Source organism: Drosophila eugracilis, unplaced genomic scaffold (assembly GCF_018153835.1).
Source record: "Drosophila eugracilis isolate 14026-0451.02 unplaced genomic scaffold, ASM1815383v1 contig_90, whole genome shotgun sequence".
Classification (NCBI taxonomy): Eukaryota; Metazoa; Arthropoda; class Insecta; order Diptera; family Drosophilidae; genus Drosophila; species Drosophila eugracilis.
In genome coordinates, this window is record NW_024573812.1 from 8,163,691 (window position 1) to 8,181,541 (window position 17,851).

The 17,851-nt window shown below is 43.3% G+C and overlaps 1 protein-coding gene across 11 annotated transcripts in view; it reads right to left on the minus strand.

The window, feature by feature from the left end:
- Positions 1-17,851, minus strand: part of LOC108112504 (protein enabled homolog) — a 71,964-nt gene that overhangs the window by 17,767 nt on the left and 36,346 nt on the right. Inside the window, exon 1 of one of the 11 annotated variants that reach the window (XM_017222392.2) lies at positions 1,460-2,906. The exons of 9 other annotated variants lie outside the window; for them this stretch is intronic. In XM_017222392.2, coding sequence (XP_017077881.1) covers positions 1,460-1,517 — 58 coding nt within the window. In that variant the 5' untranslated portion in view covers positions 1,518-2,906. Of the gene's footprint in view, positions 1-1,459; positions 2,907-13,923; positions 14,277-17,851 lie in introns of those variants that run through there. One more of the 11 variants, XM_017222390.2, reaches the window with a different exon arrangement.

A 17,851-nucleotide genomic window follows, 5' to 3' on the forward strand; every position in this document is an offset into this window, starting at 1 on the left:
TCCCTCCTCCTTTCTCCTCCAGATGAAAAACCCATCTACGAATCTGAAAACGTGTTGAGAGTTCTCGTTTCTCGTTCTCGGTGTGTGGGATTTGTTGTTCGTGAAAGACAATTTACAAGGTGATAATTTTTCCATGGCAGCGCTAAAACAACATCCAAGATCGTTGGAAAAACAAACAGAGGCAGCCTAGGCTAGCCTAGATCCCATTCGATCTGCTGCAACAGCTGCCGTGGCAGCCAAAACAAATAACTTTGATCTGACACTTCCACCATCGACCATCCACCATCAGCTGTGCGTGTCGGCAAATTAATCAATTGAGATCGGTTCGTGTTTATGTTTGTTTTCCCGGTCCTAAGTGACGCGATCCCATTTCCCATTTCCATTTTGTATTTCCTTCCCAGCGGTGGTAATCCCCCGCTACAAGATCTCGCCTCTGGGGACGACTTTGCTGTGCGTGTTGACATTTAATTGTCGCCCTAGAGCCTCGATGTCAAAATAAATAGATGAAAATTAAACGAACTTATTGGTTGGGCAACCTCCGACTCATTCCATTCGATCTCTTACTATTTTTATGGCATTCTATATTCTATATGGCTGATATGGTAGATGGGGAGGTTGAGATATTTTCGGAAACACGCACTATTCGAAACGAAACAGTAGAGACAATTAATGCCACAGCACTTTTAGCGCTGAAATTGAAATTTTATTGCTGTTCAAGGTGGCGGGGATTAGGGTCGAGGGGTGAAAACTTGATGGTCTTCGAGAGTTTGAGAGGCGCAGACCAATTTATGTGTTTGACAACAGTTTTAGTTGATAACTGTTGAAAGTTCTTTATGGCAATGCGGGGTTTCTATGAGCAAGTTGAGCTCTCTTTGGTGTTGTGGAATGTCAAGAAGATTTAAATCAATAAAAAGCTGTCTGGAGTTCTGTATTTCTATTATTAACAAGTCTCTGGTTTTACATGAACTAAACCATGTTAATTAGCATTTTTGACGTACAAATTTGTATTGTTAAGTTTTACAAGTTCTAATTTCCGCCATATAATTTGGTAACACACTTTATTATAGTTTTTAAGCCTGCATGTTTCCCTCGAATTCCAATGGGCTTTAGGCACGCGAAGAAGGTTTAATAGGTGTTGGAAAACTGTTACTGGAGGGAGTTGAGTGGCTCTCTGTTCCAAACTCAGTCTGTTATGTGTTAGCTTTGAGGTTTGAATCTCAATGTGATAGTAAGTTTTAACTTGAAATTTAGTTTATCCCTCAGAAGCAGCAACCTTGCCTCATGTCAAATCCTTACATAACATTGAGAAATCTAACCTTTAAGTTTAAATAAAGAACAAAATATCGCATTTTCTCTACTCCCTTGCCTTAAACCATCGTAAAACGATCTTCAGCGAGCAACTGCATCCAAATCTCATAAAGGGCGGCTACTTTTTGGAAGGACTTTACCAAGGACTCACCACAAATCGGTATCGGAGCATGGATGCTGGGTAATCCTCTTGGTAGCCATTCCATCATTTATTATGGGCTATAATCCGAACAAGGTGCCACAGGCTGTCTCTCTCACTATCGCACACTCTCCCACGCTCTCGCTTTCTTCCGGGGAGTGTGTGTGTGTGTGTCTGTGTATTGGTTTGCACTGGGTTGCACTATGCGAACGCGTAATCCTGGCTGCAGGATCTGAGTGCGGATCCTTTGGTTTTTTTTTGTTTTATTTTTGCCCCCCACTTGTACTTCGATTTCAGTTTTTTCTTCTCGTTTCGCTTCTTTGGTTGTTTTTTGCTGCGTCGCGGGACAACAAATTGAGTTAATCCAAGGAAACGGAATAATAAAACAGGGAGTCGGTTGCGTGTGGTGTGGGTGGGTGGAAGAGGTGAGGGGGGGTTCTTTATAAACGATGCCTCGACCTGCGTGCAAAAGGTTGAGATTTTCGCGAGAAAGGCATTAATGAAAGGAGCGCGAAGAAGAAGATGAGGCGCAAGACGAAGGATGCAAGCGGAAGTTGTTTTCTCTACACGCCGACGCGTTCTCCTTGCTGCTTTCTCCTTTCTCCTTTCTCCCCCTTGCTCTTCCGCTCGCTGCACTCCACTTCACTTCCTTCCTGCTCCTGGCTGGATTTTCTTTTTCTTTTGTTGTTGCACTGCACCGAAAATTTCGCCTTGGCCGTCGTCTGTTTTTTTTTTCTTCTCTTTTTTTTTGTTATTTCTTTTTTCGCTTTCTTAATTTAATATTTACTTTGCACTTTGTTTAACTTTTACTCGAGCGCTTTTCTTTTCATTTTACTTTTCCAATTTAAATTCCACGCCAAAAACTTTTGCCTTCCGAGTGTGGTGGTGGTGTTGGTGCCGCAGCAGGGTGAGGGGGTTCAAACTTTTGCCGCTTTTCGTTTTATTTCGGGTTCAGAGGAGTTAACGCCTGCTAGAAGCTGATGCACTGCCACCAAGAAATGCAAATGGGCTAGGGACCTTAGACAGCCAAATTCTGCGGGCGCCCACACAATTCTCACGCCTCAAGTGGCGGCCATAATTACTGCAATCGTAATCGTAATCGCAACTGTAATTGTAATTCAATTCGCTCGGCCGCCTCCGCACTCAAACACTCAAAGCACTGATACACCGAATCGCTGTAACACCCACCCATTCACTCAATAACGCACTGGGAATCACAATCACTGGCACGAGTCTCGAGCACCACGCGCCTTAATTGGCAACCGCTAATCGCGCAATCCAAAAAATGTGCGAATTGGCCAGGAGAGAGAGCAGCGGGCCAGCAAGCCGAAAAACCAAAAACCGAAGACACGCCACTGGCGACGTTTGCGAAAGGACTAAACGGCGGACCACCGCTCGACTCCGAAATGGGTAAGACGTCCGCCGCACACTCAGGCACTCTGAACACTCCAACACCATCGCACTCACACTCATGGTCGCACTCTCGGCCCGCTCTTGTAGAGAGCAACAGAGAGCGAGGGCGAGAGAGCATGCACTGGGAGAAATAATATTAAGATGTTCACATTTTTTTATAACAATACGTTTAATTACTTGGCTTTGTAAGTACTAATCTCTTATAATTCGATTAAATGGAGATTTAGATGATAACGATAGAACTTTTTTCGCTCAGTGCACGGCCGCTGCTTAGAAATGGTGAGTGAGCACGGCGACAGTCGGCGTCGGCGTGTGAGTGAGCGAGTAGCGGAGAGAGTGAGAGTAAGTGAACGAGAGCGGAAGAGGAGAGGCAGAGAGAGGCCGGAGAAAGTACGGCGAGTGCACATGTATGTAGTTGTGGTTCTTCTTGTTGTTGTTATTGTTGTTGTGTGGAGCAATTTCGATTCGTGTGCACTCTGAACTGCTGAACTGCCACTGCTACTGCTACAGTGCTCCACTCCATACTCCCGCTCATTCTGCTGCACTTTTTTGGGGTGGATATCGTATGTTTCTGCTGCAGTTTTTGGGGACAAGAGCGGCGGTGAGTGAAAAAGAGAAAGCAGAAGAGAGAGAGAGAACCGGTGAAGACGCAAAATGGTGGCCACCGCAACAACAACAACAACAACAACAACAACAACGACGATAACAACACCAACACATCGTTGAGGTCTGTCTGTAGCTGTTCTTGTTGTTGGCTCTTTTGTTGCAGCAACACCAAAAACAACAACAACAACAACTACAACAAGTGAGCGCTGTAAACAAAACCTGCGGTTCGTGTGTTCAACACCTTGGCAGAACTGCAGCAGCGCAGCCGCTGGCCAACAGAAGCATCCCGATCCGAGTCCAGTTATTCCAAGCAGGCGAAAAAAGTGGGTGGGTTGTCCTGCTGATGCGGCTGCTGCTGCAGCAGGAATATTGTGTTGCCTACCTTTTGGGGCGGCAGCGATGAGAGCTTAAGTTGAGTTAATTATTGCAAAACACAAACAAACACGTCTCCGCATAAAAGTCGAATGTGGGTTGTAAAGTGCAAAGCCACAGAGCGGTGGGACGTCTAATTGGTGGTGCAAAATGTCGGGTTGGTGGACGAGTGTCGGACGGAATGGGTTAAGCGAGCTAAAAGATTATGTTTTGATTGTTGTTAATCAGCTCAGTTGGTTGATCCAAAGGGAATTTGTGAACAACATAGGGTTTTATATTCTTAACAATTTGATCTTAATATTTGTGTGTTTTAAGATTGTATAAGCGAAGTATTATTTATAATCTTTCTGGCTTAACTCACTGTTGTAACTACACAAACTTATTCCTGTGGTTGTAAAATATAAAACTCACACAAAAAACCAAAAAGATATTGTTACTTTTTCCTCACCCATATACATATGTCAGACTCAATTAGGGGATCCCATTGAAAACCCTAAGGTCGGGTTCAAAAATCGCTTAAAGCGGGCTGCCACCCCGAAATCCCTGGAACCAAATTAATTGCAATTAAATTGAGCATAAATTGAGCGTCAAGGGTGGAAAACGATGCGATCAGCGATCCTCAACTTGAAAAACGTATTACCTAACCTCAAACAACAGAGAGGTGAAATGGATTCGGGTACATAAAAAAAGGACTCTCACTGACAAGCTGAAGGACATGTGCATGTGTGTGTGTGTGAGTTTGAGTGCCGGAACAACGGCAGCCTTCATGATATCCTCGGTTGAGCATTTGGCTGGTATGCAGCTTCATTCTCATCCGCTGCTTCTGACTCCTCTTCATCTTCATCCTGCTCCTGATGCTTCTTCGTTCTATCCTTGCTCCTTGTTGTCGTCGTCCTCGTTGCTGCTGATGCTATTGTTGTTGTTGTTGTTATTTCAGGCTCTGTTTATGTGCACACACACTTGGACACGGAGCAACGATTACGATAACGTCGTCGCTGAGACGGCGGCAGCGCAGCAGGCGGCATCATCGACAGCGGAACAACTGTGTGAGCACATTGGCACATTTAACAATGCCTTATATATACAGCAAAGGTCAGCAGAATAGAACCATTAAGTTAAATTGTTGCTAGCCAACAGTCTTTTTAGCACAGTAAAGGTATAAAATCAAAATATGATAAGAATCTTTACTTTGTTTGAGGCACATTATCCTATAAACACTTTTGATTAACATTGTGTTCATTTCTATTAAACTTTCTATTTACTTAAAATATCCGCACTGCTATTTCAGGATTTAAAATAAAGGTGATATTGAAATGGAACCAATAAGGTAGCTGGGAAATTATCTAAATCTTCTACTTCTTCGTTTAAAAGCAAAAAACGAAACCACTATTGATAAATATTAAACCGTTTTTATTCCACAAATCAAACTAGCTACTATTAAGCTGACCGCAACTGTACATAGCCCATCTATGTGTGGCATGGCACTCGGATTGGCGGACAGGCGGCTGGCGGGCGGTGCAGTGAGGCGAGGAGGCCAACTCAGCAGGCGATGCGTGTAAAAAGGATAATTTGTCAATATGTTCGTTCGTTCCGGATTTGCACGGCCTTTGCCGGCAGTTGCCAGTTGCCAGTCGCCCATTGCCATCATCATTGGGCCGACGAAAATCGGATGGAATGGGCTGGTCTCTGGGCCAGGCACTGGCTTCTGGGTCCTGCCTTTGGGCCCTGTTCCGTAGCAACTCTACCCCCGTTCCACCTCTCCTCGAATTCTTTGTGCGCCTCTGCCGCTTATTCAATTGCTCGCTCAGTCAACGCAATCCAGCCACGCCCCCCACACTCCCACATTTCCCATTTCGCCCCCCGGCCACATCCCGCCCCCTTTTTCAGTTGGCTGCTTGCACCATTCGGTTAGCAATGGTTAATAGGGCTTAGGAGCAGAAATTATTGCCTTGTTCAGTGTGAAGCAGGCCAAATCGGATGAGTATGACCAGGATATTGCCGGCTCTTTGCGGATGGGTCAGGGGGTTTTGGTAGGTTGAAGGGGCTGTTCTATTGGAGGGGAACGATAAACGTTCGATGATTGGGATGCATTGGATGCATTCGATCCCAGTGAATTAAGTGCTTGCACTGGGCAGCAGAGGAAATTAAAGGCCTCGGTGAGGTTACAAACTAGGTGAAAGAAGATTGTCTTCTATATATATCTGACAGTTACGTTTTGCTTTAATTTTTCATGTATAAGATCAAATGTTCAGAAGAACGATACGTAAAAGTGCGACCAACTTTCATTAGAAAAATTAGTGTGACCATGCAATAAGATCTTAGATCAAATTTAGACCATTTTGAAAAGTAGTTAAAGTTAATGAGTTAAATAGAACTGAAAAGAAAATCCCACTATCTCCCTATATAGCTGATCTCCCATTTGCTGAAACTTCCTCCAACCCATCAAACTTTATCCAAACTGTCCAAAAAATATAGGAACTTGTTCAAAACCAATTACAGTTCAAATCTCTAGTGGCGAACACATTCCGAAAGGACGATAAGTAATGCAGGGAAGAGGAAATGGAGGGCCGGGAAAGGGGGGAAGCAACAATCAGAAACGCCAAAGCAAAGCAAAGTCATCGCCAAAACCAATAACACAATAGACTGCCAGCCACACGAAACTCGACCAAAACCACCCACCTCCATAAACACCATTACCACCGCCACCCATTTTGGAGAGAACGGGAGAACCGCAGAAGCCCTTTTGCACTCCCTGAACTCCAGTCCACCTCCGAACCTCCCCGCCTCTTCTCAATCCCTGTGGGCAGCCTCGAGACACTTCTGCCATCGTCGAGGACAAAACGCTGGCGATGAGATTTTAAAAGCCATTTAGAAAAACACCCTCAGACACAAAACAAATCCACAAAAATACCGACACGGATACCAGAGGATGCACCAACACCAGTACACGTTTACACACATACAGCACACAGACTTAACTCAAACACTCACTAACAGACACACACACACACACACAGAGAAAACTGGAAAGGAGAGTAGAATAAACGCAAAGCTTACACAAAAGTGGCGTTAAAAATGATGCGGAAACACGATGTTCGTCAGCGGGAAAAGGGCACGAAGTGCTGCAGGAGGAGCAATATGGGCAACAGGGGGTTAAGAGAAGGCCGAGGAGAACGTCGACAATGAGCCTTCGAGCGAAAACCGCTGCTAAAACTTCACGCTTAAATATTTTTCACACCACATAGCGACAAGTTTGTGAAGACAGGCAAACACAGCGAAAGAGACAGACCTAACCGCAGGAAAGAGACGGAGCAACCACGTGGGAAAGAGATGGCAGGCCATAAGGATAGAGTGAGGACTTCACGACTTCGAAATGGCACGAAAACCCCACGGAAGTGCGAGGAATTCGCGGACTGGAAAAGCTTCAAGGCAAATGCCAGAACTAGAGGGGCACGACAAAAAGGGGGAGGGGAAAGGACATGAATGTTAAGTAGACGGCAAATGTCTAAATACCCTTTTTTTTCGCCAGTGCCAAATGCCTGGCATTCCGGCTAGCGACCGCAGATGACTTGACGAGTGAGCGGTTTTCGGAGGCACTTGGTGGATCTGTAACGTGGACACCGAAAACAGATTACGAATGCCACGTGATTCCATGACGACACTTTCAAATGGACACGTGAAGGCTGTCCAACAAGAGGAATGCTAATCTCTAAGAAGAGTTTAAGTTAAGAGGAAGTTAGCTGGGATTTCAGTAATGAACGTGGAGGCCAGGTAGATAATGTAACCGAAATAGTTCCTAAAAATCTTATTTTATCTTTCCAAAACCAAAGGTTAATCTTTTTAAAAAAAAGGGAATTATTTTTTAACTTGTTTTAAGCTATTCACAGACTAAATTGGCGACATAAAGCGCATCCTAAAATAGCCAACTAACATTCAATTAATTCAATACCAACTAACGAACTAAGCTCAAAAGTTCGCAGTACAGTGAATGCAAAAATAATTGCCATGACCCACTCAATTACAGTCTGCAGTTTACTAATTCTATATAGTATTCCCCAGAAATCAATATGCTCGCCTCTTTGGCTCGTAGGGCAAACGAGCCAAGGACCGACCGCAGAGGATGAGGAAGGAAAGCGAGAACCCAAATCTAAACCGAAACACAATTGTTAGAAATTAAAAGGAAAACTTTAATCATACCCGCGGGCAGTCGCAGCAGCCAAGCGGAGAAATGGGAAATGGGCGATGGGAGATGGGGGTGGTCCGTTCGCAACTGTCTGAGAATACAACGAAACTTTTCCAAGTTTCCGGTCGTGTGTACAATTTTCCGTGCTCATTTCCGCAGCCATTTCCTTCGACACACACACAGACAGTAGCACAAAAGCTGTCCAAAAGGAAACAGCAGTCGCCAGTGGAGGAAAACTCGCCAAGTCGTCTTGCCTCGCACAATTGTTGTTCTAAGGACGAAAAGGACTTGCCAGCAAACTTCCACTTGAGGTCAGCGGGTGGGCGGGCAATGAAAAGTGGCTGGATGCACAGCATACACATGTAGCGATTACTTCTCTCACTTGCTCCGAAAAAAAGGAAGCCAGCAAGAAAGTTAAGCTAGTCACTGACTGCACCTCCTCTTCTTACAGTAGGACTTGGTTAAGTGGCGACCTTGATGGGTATGGGCATATCTGTTAAGAGATCACTTTAAAGTGGTTTAACTTTCTGGTAAATCTATTGGTTTATAAAATATTTCATATACATTAGATAGCTTAAACCATCTGCATATTTTCCTTAAAGAAACCCCTCCACTCTAGTTAACCTTAATAAGTAAACTGAACCTAATAAAGCCTGAGGTCTTTATCTTATAAATGTATAGGAAATTGTAGATTTATCAATAAACCTTAGTTGACTTAAAGAATTACGACTGTAGCTGCATCGGCTTCCGTACTATTCGGATAACTTTTTGCCGACTTCCTCTGCCGCTGACAGACGTCAAGTTGGGCGTGAGGGTTTCCAGGGGGCATGAGATGAGATGGAGAACTGAATTTTTGCATGCTAGCAGGATACTGCGGTGCTGTCCTGTGTGCACAGTCAGTCAATCAATACGTCAGTTGGGCTCATCAAAAATTCCAATCACAAATTGGCAGAGAGTCGAGAGTCGGCCCCACCCCCATTTTTCCTCCGGCACCGCCTTCCCCATTCGATAGACCTCCCCACTCTCCTCGCTTGATTTCCCCCCACACACACTTCCTGCGAAATTGTGAGTCCGTGAGGCTGCGAGGTGGTCGCAAGTCAAGCGCAGGCCCAAGAGCAGGACCTCCACTCACTTGACTGACCTCCGGGTGGACAACACAGGATGGGGGGTGGACACTACCAGGGGGCTGGGGTTTCGATAGGTTGTCTGGGGGCGTAGGCAATAATGGCATTTAAATGCAGGGTCACGTATCAATTTACTTGGTTATTAGTTACGAGCCCTCGCTTCGGTCTTGGCCACTGGTCAAAAGCAGTCCCTCTCTCTCTGACCCTTCTACCTGTCTCTATCTGCCACTCTGGGTAACTGTATATGTGTGTGTGTGCCTGTGTGTGTGTGGTTGAGTGCCCCCTTTTTGCCCCACTTGCCCTTTTGAACCGACGAACAAATCCGGGCTGAGCGCTCAGTTTGTTGCTCTTTTCGCCCGCTCATAACGGATATGGCTTTGTGCTAAACTGACAGCACAAGCTCCGCACCTGACCCACAGTCACCGCACCAGGAACCGAACCACCCACTAAGCAACCTAGGAAACCGAGCCACCCACTGCACCCATTTCCATTTCCCATCAGAAGAGCAGCCACAGTCAAAAGTTTTTCACTTTTCAAGTTCTCGCTCTCGATTCTCAGTGGTTGGGTCTCCTGCTCTCGGTGGGTGCACCACCCGAGAACCAAACCAGCACCGCATCCCCAGGTCCCCCCATTTTGGTTGCAGTTCCGGGCTCAAGGAGCAACTGGCAGGCCATCTTCCAGCCGAGACAAGCACACACGAATCGTGTGGCCAGGATACGATGCCTTCGTATGCTTCAGTTGAGAGAATCAGAAGGAGACCGACCGAGTGTGGGAGAGAGACAGCCAAGGAGCGAGTGATGTAGCTATGTGGATAGGTGCCGTGCCACAACAGCAACATGCAATGTGCAACAGCAAGAGCAAGAGCAAGAGCAAACAGCAGCAGCAACGGCAGCTATGCAAGCGAAGCAATCTGCGATACACAGATAATTGCACTGAGAGAAACAAGCAAAACTACTTTTGGTACTTTTTCTTCTACGTTCTTATAATTCCCAATTGGTTTAAGCTTTGGAGTAGCCCTCGTTGTGTTTAAGCAATCTTAAAATTATATGACTAACTGGTTACAATTTCTTATTCGAAATTCTTTAATGGAAATAAATTAACAAGTTAAGAACTTATTAAAATATTCCCAGCAAAAGTGTAATAAAACAATATGAATAATAATTCATATTCTATCTCTGACGTTGACTAGTCTTATTTAAAGAACTTTCAGGTCTCCAGCCTCATACATTTTCTTTCAGTGCTCTGCAGGCAGGCGGAAAAAAATCAACATTTCCTGAATTCGGCTTTCCATCGATACCTTGACACAGGCGTCAGAGCTTTGGGAGCTGGTGCACTCACACACAGACAACACACATTCACACACTCACACACAAACAAAGGGATCCCTAGAGCTGGGCTGTAAAAAATATTTGCAGGAGAGGAGCCAGAGCCGTAGCCGGAGCCATTTAGGGTGAGCAAGTGTACGGTGGCTGCCACAACAAATCCCTAAACATGCAACAACAACCGGCGCACAACACAACTTCCGACGTCGACACCCAGCGCCAATATTCCTAGAATGGCGGAACGGAACGCAGCCTCGTCCTCGTCCTCGACCATCGACCATCGACATCGTCCTCGGATTCTCCTCGTTTTCGTCCTTGTGGGCGGCTGAGTGCCCCCCACGAGTTCTGCTATTTCTGCCGCTGCATTCTGCATGTAGAGCGGAATTTCCGGTCTAACCTCACAGCGCCCAAGCGGAAATACAAGCGGATTAGCTTTTAGATTTATATACTAACAAACACCGATTAGACAGGTGGCCAGGGTGGCGAGTACTAGTCCTGATCCCAGAGAGAACCAAAGAGACCAACGGAGAGGGATTCCCGGAGAGAAATCCAGAGAGTTTTTCATTCTGCTCAACAAGGCTAGGAGAGACTTTGCTTGTTGCAAGCACCGTGAGAAGGAGAATGGAAATGGAGAATTAGAGAGAGAGAGTGTGAGAAACTGGGAGAAAAGTGGGGAAGGTACTCTCTGCACTTCACCAGTTGGTTGATAACCTTGTTTTTGTTGCTCCTGTCGCTTTTGGCATTGCATTTTAGTGTTTCCTGCTCGAAGTTCAAATGTGAGAATATTTTCGAATTTTCTTTCTTCTTCTCTCTCTCTCTTTCACTCAATATGCAATGCATATATCCTTCTCCTTTCTTCTCTCTCTGTAGCTTTGGTGTTAATTTTTCAGATGCCAGCCAACTTTGGTTATTTTCCAACTAATAGAGCGTGTACTCGCCCGGCACAAAATCGAACTGAGAAATTCAAGTTGAAACTATTTTACGAGCATTTTTTGTGCTGCTTTCCAAAGTCAAATATTGCACTGCACTTGCTAAATTCCAAATTAGAAAATAAGTTGAAAATTGTACTTAAAAGGTATTTTTGATTTCAGTAAGAAGGGGGGTTGTACAGACATTTTTGAGAAAACAAAAACCTTAAATAAGTTTTTCATATTAGAACCTTAATCAAACTAAGAAGACTCAACTTAAGGTTGTGTTATCTAAAAGTTATTTTACTGTTTTCTGTTTAGGAACATAAGAATATGCTTAAAAGGTTTCATAAAATTTAGAAATATTTTTTTTAGGATTAATTTTTAATAGTTTTCCCAGCACTTGTAATGCAGGAACTATAAATTTCTAACTTACCACCATTCATTCCTTATTCAAAAATGATTAAGGAAACTTTTCTTAAACAAATTTCTACCAAATTTATAAAAATTGTTAGAAGTCACTTTAAAAAAGCTGTAAAAACTTCTCCCATCTGCTGTTCAGCAATTCATGTTCAACGACTCCTTCTTATTCTGAACATCGCTATTTTTCGTTATGATTAAACATTCAGTACCCAGCACGAGCAAAGGAACAACTTTCAGCTGCCAAGCTTGCCAAGCTGCACAAATCACAACTCCCAGACTATTAGTCCGTAAATGTATGAAGATATAGATATAAAGCATTTTTTGTACGCTACTTGGGTCGGTTCGGGCGTTCCAAGGAAATGGTTTGCCACCTTCAAAAATTGCAATGAAAGTCGTCGTCAAATTGTCATAAAAATGCGATAACTTTGCTTTGTGTTGTTCTGGGGTGTGGTTGTTATTGTTGCTTTTGTTTTATTGTGTTTTTCTCTGTATTTTTTGCTCATGGAATTTTTGTTGTTTCTGTGGCTGGGGGTGTTGTCGTTTTGCCAACTACGAGAGCATGATAAATTTTTACGATGTTGCCATAACAATAAACCGAGCTTCGGCTGGCTCCGGCATTCCAGCGGCATGTGAAAAGCGCGCGCGGAAAATGCAGAACGTGAAAAACTAATAAAAATCTGCTGCTCCTGCTAGTGCTGCTGTTGTTGGCAAGCTGCGAAACTTTTATGGCCAAACTACGCGCTCCATCAAAAGCGCAGCGCAAAAAGGGTAAGAACGGGTGAAAGGGGTTGAGTGTTCGGTGCAAATGTGAAAAGTGCAAAAATAGCTCAGGTGCAGGGCCGGATAAGCGAGAGCAAGTCGTCAAAAGGGTTGACGCAGACGGTGGTTGGGGAGGGACAACTTTCAGATCACCACCCAGATTCCCACCGCATAGCCGACTTTTGTGTCATCCCGTGGTACACCCATGGCAACGCCATTCCATCCACTTCCGACATCCTGCAAAAGTTTTTAAGGCCCAAGAAAAAAGGGGGAAAACAACATTCTGTATGACAATGAACGATTATTTTTCATAAAAGTGTGCACTTTGATTGACAGAATCTGGTAGGTGGAGAGATAAACTGTCATTTAAATATTTTCTTTAGAAAGAGATTACCATGTACAGGGCATTCTATTTTGCAGGTAATATTTACCAAACTTAATGGCTTTAAATATAAAATAACATATTATTAAAAACCAACCTAAGAAGCTTTGCTTTTGCTTTCCTAGAAATCCTTAGTCTTAGACTTTAATGCATTGAATTGGAAAATTCGAACATTTTAAGCAAAGTTTGTTGACCAAAGTAATGTTATGAACTCATATCAATCTTTATATAAACTTCAAATAATGCTGAATTCTTTATTTTTACTTTAAACTTAAACATCTTTCAGAGAAAACTATTTTCAAAAATCGTAGCATAGGTTTCAGGGCAATTTGTGATTGAGCTACCCAACCTACGGTAATCTAGCTCTTGCTTAAATTTCTCTCTTGCAGGAGATCAATCATCCAAGTCACGAACTCAGTGCCCATTTTACATAAACTTTTTTCGGCTTAAACCCGGGGCAAATGCCTACATGCATATATAAGAGTATGTGCATGAGGATATACGACCAAGTCGATGTCACCAAACCATGAAAATAGGCCTTTTTGGAGGACGAGGCTTGATGGGAGGAGAGAGAGAGAGAGAGAGAGCAAGGCAGAGAGGAGAGGAGGCGGTAAGCTCCTTGTTTGGCTTTGGGATATTTTTGGATTTTGGTTTTGCAAATGGATTTATAACCCCTTGTGTGATTTTATAGGCCCTTAAGCCATTGTTCAAATAACCCGTCGTGCCAAGCCACCAATTCCTCCTGGCACACCCCCGCTGTCAATCTGGCCACGTCCAGTGCCCCTCCATCCACATTGTTGACTGACTTGCAATCCTGGATTCATGGGAGGCGTATGCGTATCCTTCTAATGATATTTGAGGAACGGATGTGTATGTAAAACCAATAATAAGACGACCGCACAGGGGCCAGGAAACTAGGTGGTTGCAGATGGCTAGAAGGATGATTGGATGGATGGACGGTTTGGGCCGTTTGGATAACAGAATAGCTGACTGGGTAGCTATGGGCAGATGGGTGGATGGTGGTTAGTCACTGGGTGGTTCGTTCTGGCCGAAATGGTTAACAAGTGGTGCGTGTATCAATTCAATTGAATTTGCAAATGTTGTTGTTGCCCACTGATGCATGAAGGGCCCATGAATGCCCAGGAGCAGGATCCGCATCATTATCATCATCATCAGCTAACTGAAGTATTTTATGATGTATCCCAATGCCACTTGATGTTTGTCTTTCGATTTCGAAGGAAAGGGAATCACGGCAATCCAGGGAATCAAGGGGAATCGGATTTACGCAGTTCGAGGTTCAAGTTTTGGGGGTTGGAATATATATATTCCAGTCATGGCTAAAAAAGAAAAACGCAAAAGAATACAAAACTTGTAGTACACTCAGACAGTTGAAAGACTTTACAGATTTTTATACACTTAGAAAGTTAACTGCTGAAAGAATTGGAGTTCAATATTTCTTCACCTTATACCCTCATTTTTTAATCCACTTTAAGACTATTTTTCTCACAGAACTATATTTTTCACTACCTTAACTCCTGCCGCAAAACAATTTTAACACTTTTTCGCTTAAGCAAATGAGCGTTAATTAAAAAACCGTGAGGCGGAGCAGCGCAGCACAAAAGAAAAGCAGAGGAAGCGGTAATAAATACCATTCAGAAACCAGCAACAAAGGCAACGACAACAATCGGAAACAACGTGAGCGGGCAAAGCAATGGCAACAATTCAATTAAAATGCCAAAGGGGCCTCAATGGCATGCAAAGTGCTCAGGGGAGCGAAATTAACCCCTATAAACTCGTAATATGCTCAAAATGATGCACTTAAAAACACATTAATCACATCGACAATTATGCCGGACGCATGCAGGCGTTTGTGTGCGTGAGCAAACGAGCGGGAAAATGGAAGTGGAATAAAGTGTGAGAAGGCGAAGAAAAGAAGCCGACACGTGCTTAAAAATAAACGGGGATTCCCCCCAATCTCTTGCACGTAAAAAACGGAGTATTAACAAGAAAATCAACCACCATAAAAATAAGTACTTCTCAGCTAAACACTTTATGTATTAAAATTTATAAGTGGAAGGTTTCCTGTTAATAATTTTTAAAGAAAAATTGTTAAATATTTAAAATAACTTAACAAACTTTTTTTAATAAGGATAGAAATAGTGAAAAATCAAGTGTTAATGTCTATACTTAAACCATTTTTAATGTTTCTATGTAACCCCTAAAGTAATCTCTGTAAAATTTCTTTCAGTGTTTACCAACTGGACCCCATTGCACAGAGAATTCAAAGCATAAAAGCTTTCGTGTCGTCATTAAAAACTGTTTTTGCTAATTAAGTGCTCAATTGAGCATTCAATTTCACACACACACACAAAGCAGGGATGAGGAGGCATGGAATGTGCGGAGAGGGGAGGGAAGCAGAGGTGGTGAACACAAGCAAACAACTGCGAAACAGGGTAAATACCCATCCAAGCAGAACAAAAACCCAGAAACAGAAACCAAAGCAGAAGCAGAAATATCAACAGCAAACAAGGTCCACAGCTTTAGATGGCTCTACCTCTACTCCACCCTCTCCCTCTTCTATACCACCACCATCTCCTTCCCACGCTGCTACTACTCCCCTTTCCATTCTTCACCTACGGCCAAGGCAAACGAAATGAAATGAACGAAAGTATAACAAAGTTGGTTTATTTGCTCAGTTAATGCAAAATGATTCCCCAGGGGAGAGGCGAGGAATCAGGAGTGCAACCACAGTGAAGACTGTCTAATGCGCAATACAGTGCTGCCTAGCTATTGCAGAAAAGAATGAAGATATTTTTTAAGCGGGTTTTTAATAATATATTTACATGTTGAATACAATTTCCTATAACTTACAATTACTAAAAATATTTATAAATTAGAAAACCTTTAAATAATCACAGTACTATGGTGCCCTAAAATTAACATTCATTCCGGTTTGTTCCAAAAAAAAAAAAAAAAAAAAAAAAACAAACCAAAAGGAAAATATAAGGCCCAAAGGGGCGGGTAATAAAAATGAGTAAAGGAAAACACAAACAAAACCCGAGTCGACATAAGGGTAAACACGATTCAATAAAATTACGCTGAAAAGTATGCAACAGAAACAAGCAAACAAAGCGAAAGGGGCACGAACACGAGGGGCCAGAGAGAGCAGCGGGCGGTGAAGGACGACGACGAAAGCTGGTCTGAGCTCATAAAGCAAACAGTTACTAGGCGCTGACGAAGAACTGAATAAACTGGGAATGAATGCCAAAGCAAACGTGGCGAAAAAAAGTGCAAAACAACCAGAACGAAGAAATACAAAACCGAAACCGAAAAAAAAACCAAAGTACGCCAAAGGAAACGAAGAGAAAAAGTACTTAAAAAGCTCACAAGCAAATATTTATAACAGTAAATCACTTTGGCGCTAGCACACATACACAAACAGACAGCAAATGGGTAGAGAGCCAGAGAGAGAGGGAGAGAGGTGAAGCAAGTGAAAAGTGCAATAAGAGAAGCAACAATGGTGCACTGAGAGAAATGATATTGGCGAGTCTGAGATTGAGATAATTTTAGAGAGAAGAGTTTAAAGAGCTTTCGCTTGACAACTTTGTTATGACTCATTTGTTTTTTTTGTTTTTGAAACTGTAAAATAACGAACAAATCTGACGAACTACCAAATATTTCTCCTTGTGCACAATCATGAGCGAAACTTGTGCTACACAAATGTTGTTGTACCACTGTTTCTGTTACTGTTTCGCAGCAAGGAGCAACTGGCAAATATTTAAATTCGTGCGCTAAAGCACACAATAAAAACGTAAACAAATACAAAGTAAATATGGCGGCGACAGAGGCAACAACAAGAGCAGCAAAACGAAACGAGAAAATCGCGCAGTTCGTGTCTTGGGGCTTTCAGCTCCTTTCGCCTTTCTTCTTACTTGGCTGCACTTTGGGGGTTGATAAAACGCCAAGTCAGTTGGTGTATGCGAGTCCTTAGTTGTTGTCAAGTTTTTAATTAAATTTGGTAGTGCAATTTTTGCAACAAAAAAGTAACGAAGAGTTACGTTGAGAGCCCAAAAAGTTTCGGTATAGGAATTAGCTGGAAAAGGAAGCAACAATGAGATTATCTTTTGGCAGCAACTTTTTACCAGACAACGAAGATCTCATAAGCCCGGCTAATAGAAATCTTTCACAATTTACGAGTATGCGGCAGGCAAAAGATGCAATTTGAATATGGAAAACTTTGTGCAAATAAATGCATTTCATTTTTATGGGGTAGACGAAAATGAAAATATTTTGAGTGAACTCCGTTGGCAATTGTCGGAAATAAATCGATGCCTACAAATTGAATAGGAAAATACCGAAATTGTTACGACTAACTCGATGTTCCGGCCAAAATCGAACAAAAGAAAAACACACAGTCAGTGCGGAATGGAATGAACTGCTGGCCACTACCCTCAAATAAATATGTTTAACCAAATTGCTAACCAACAACAGCTCCCCCTTTGGCAGGGAAAAAAGGACGAGTCAGGCGTAACATATTTATTGACATTGCGGTTGCCGGACCGAGAATTCAGGACCGAGAACCTGAACCCAAAATCCAAGCCCATTCGCAGACCCAAGCCCAAGCCCAAGCCCAAGCCCGACACCCGTGCCCGTGCCCGTATCCGGACACACATTGGATTTCAGTTAGCAGTTAGCTGGCAGAAGCAACCACCACCACTAACCACTGACACCAGGGCCACAAGCCCCACGATACCCCGGAATCCCGATCCCCAGAAACCACCGAATGAGTGGCACTTGCAAGTGTGGTGTTTATGTTCCATACATCAAGGGTTTATGGGCTAAACGTTTATGTGTCTGGCAACAACAAGCTTTTAAAGGGTTTCCAAACACTCAGCCGCTCATATACAGGAGA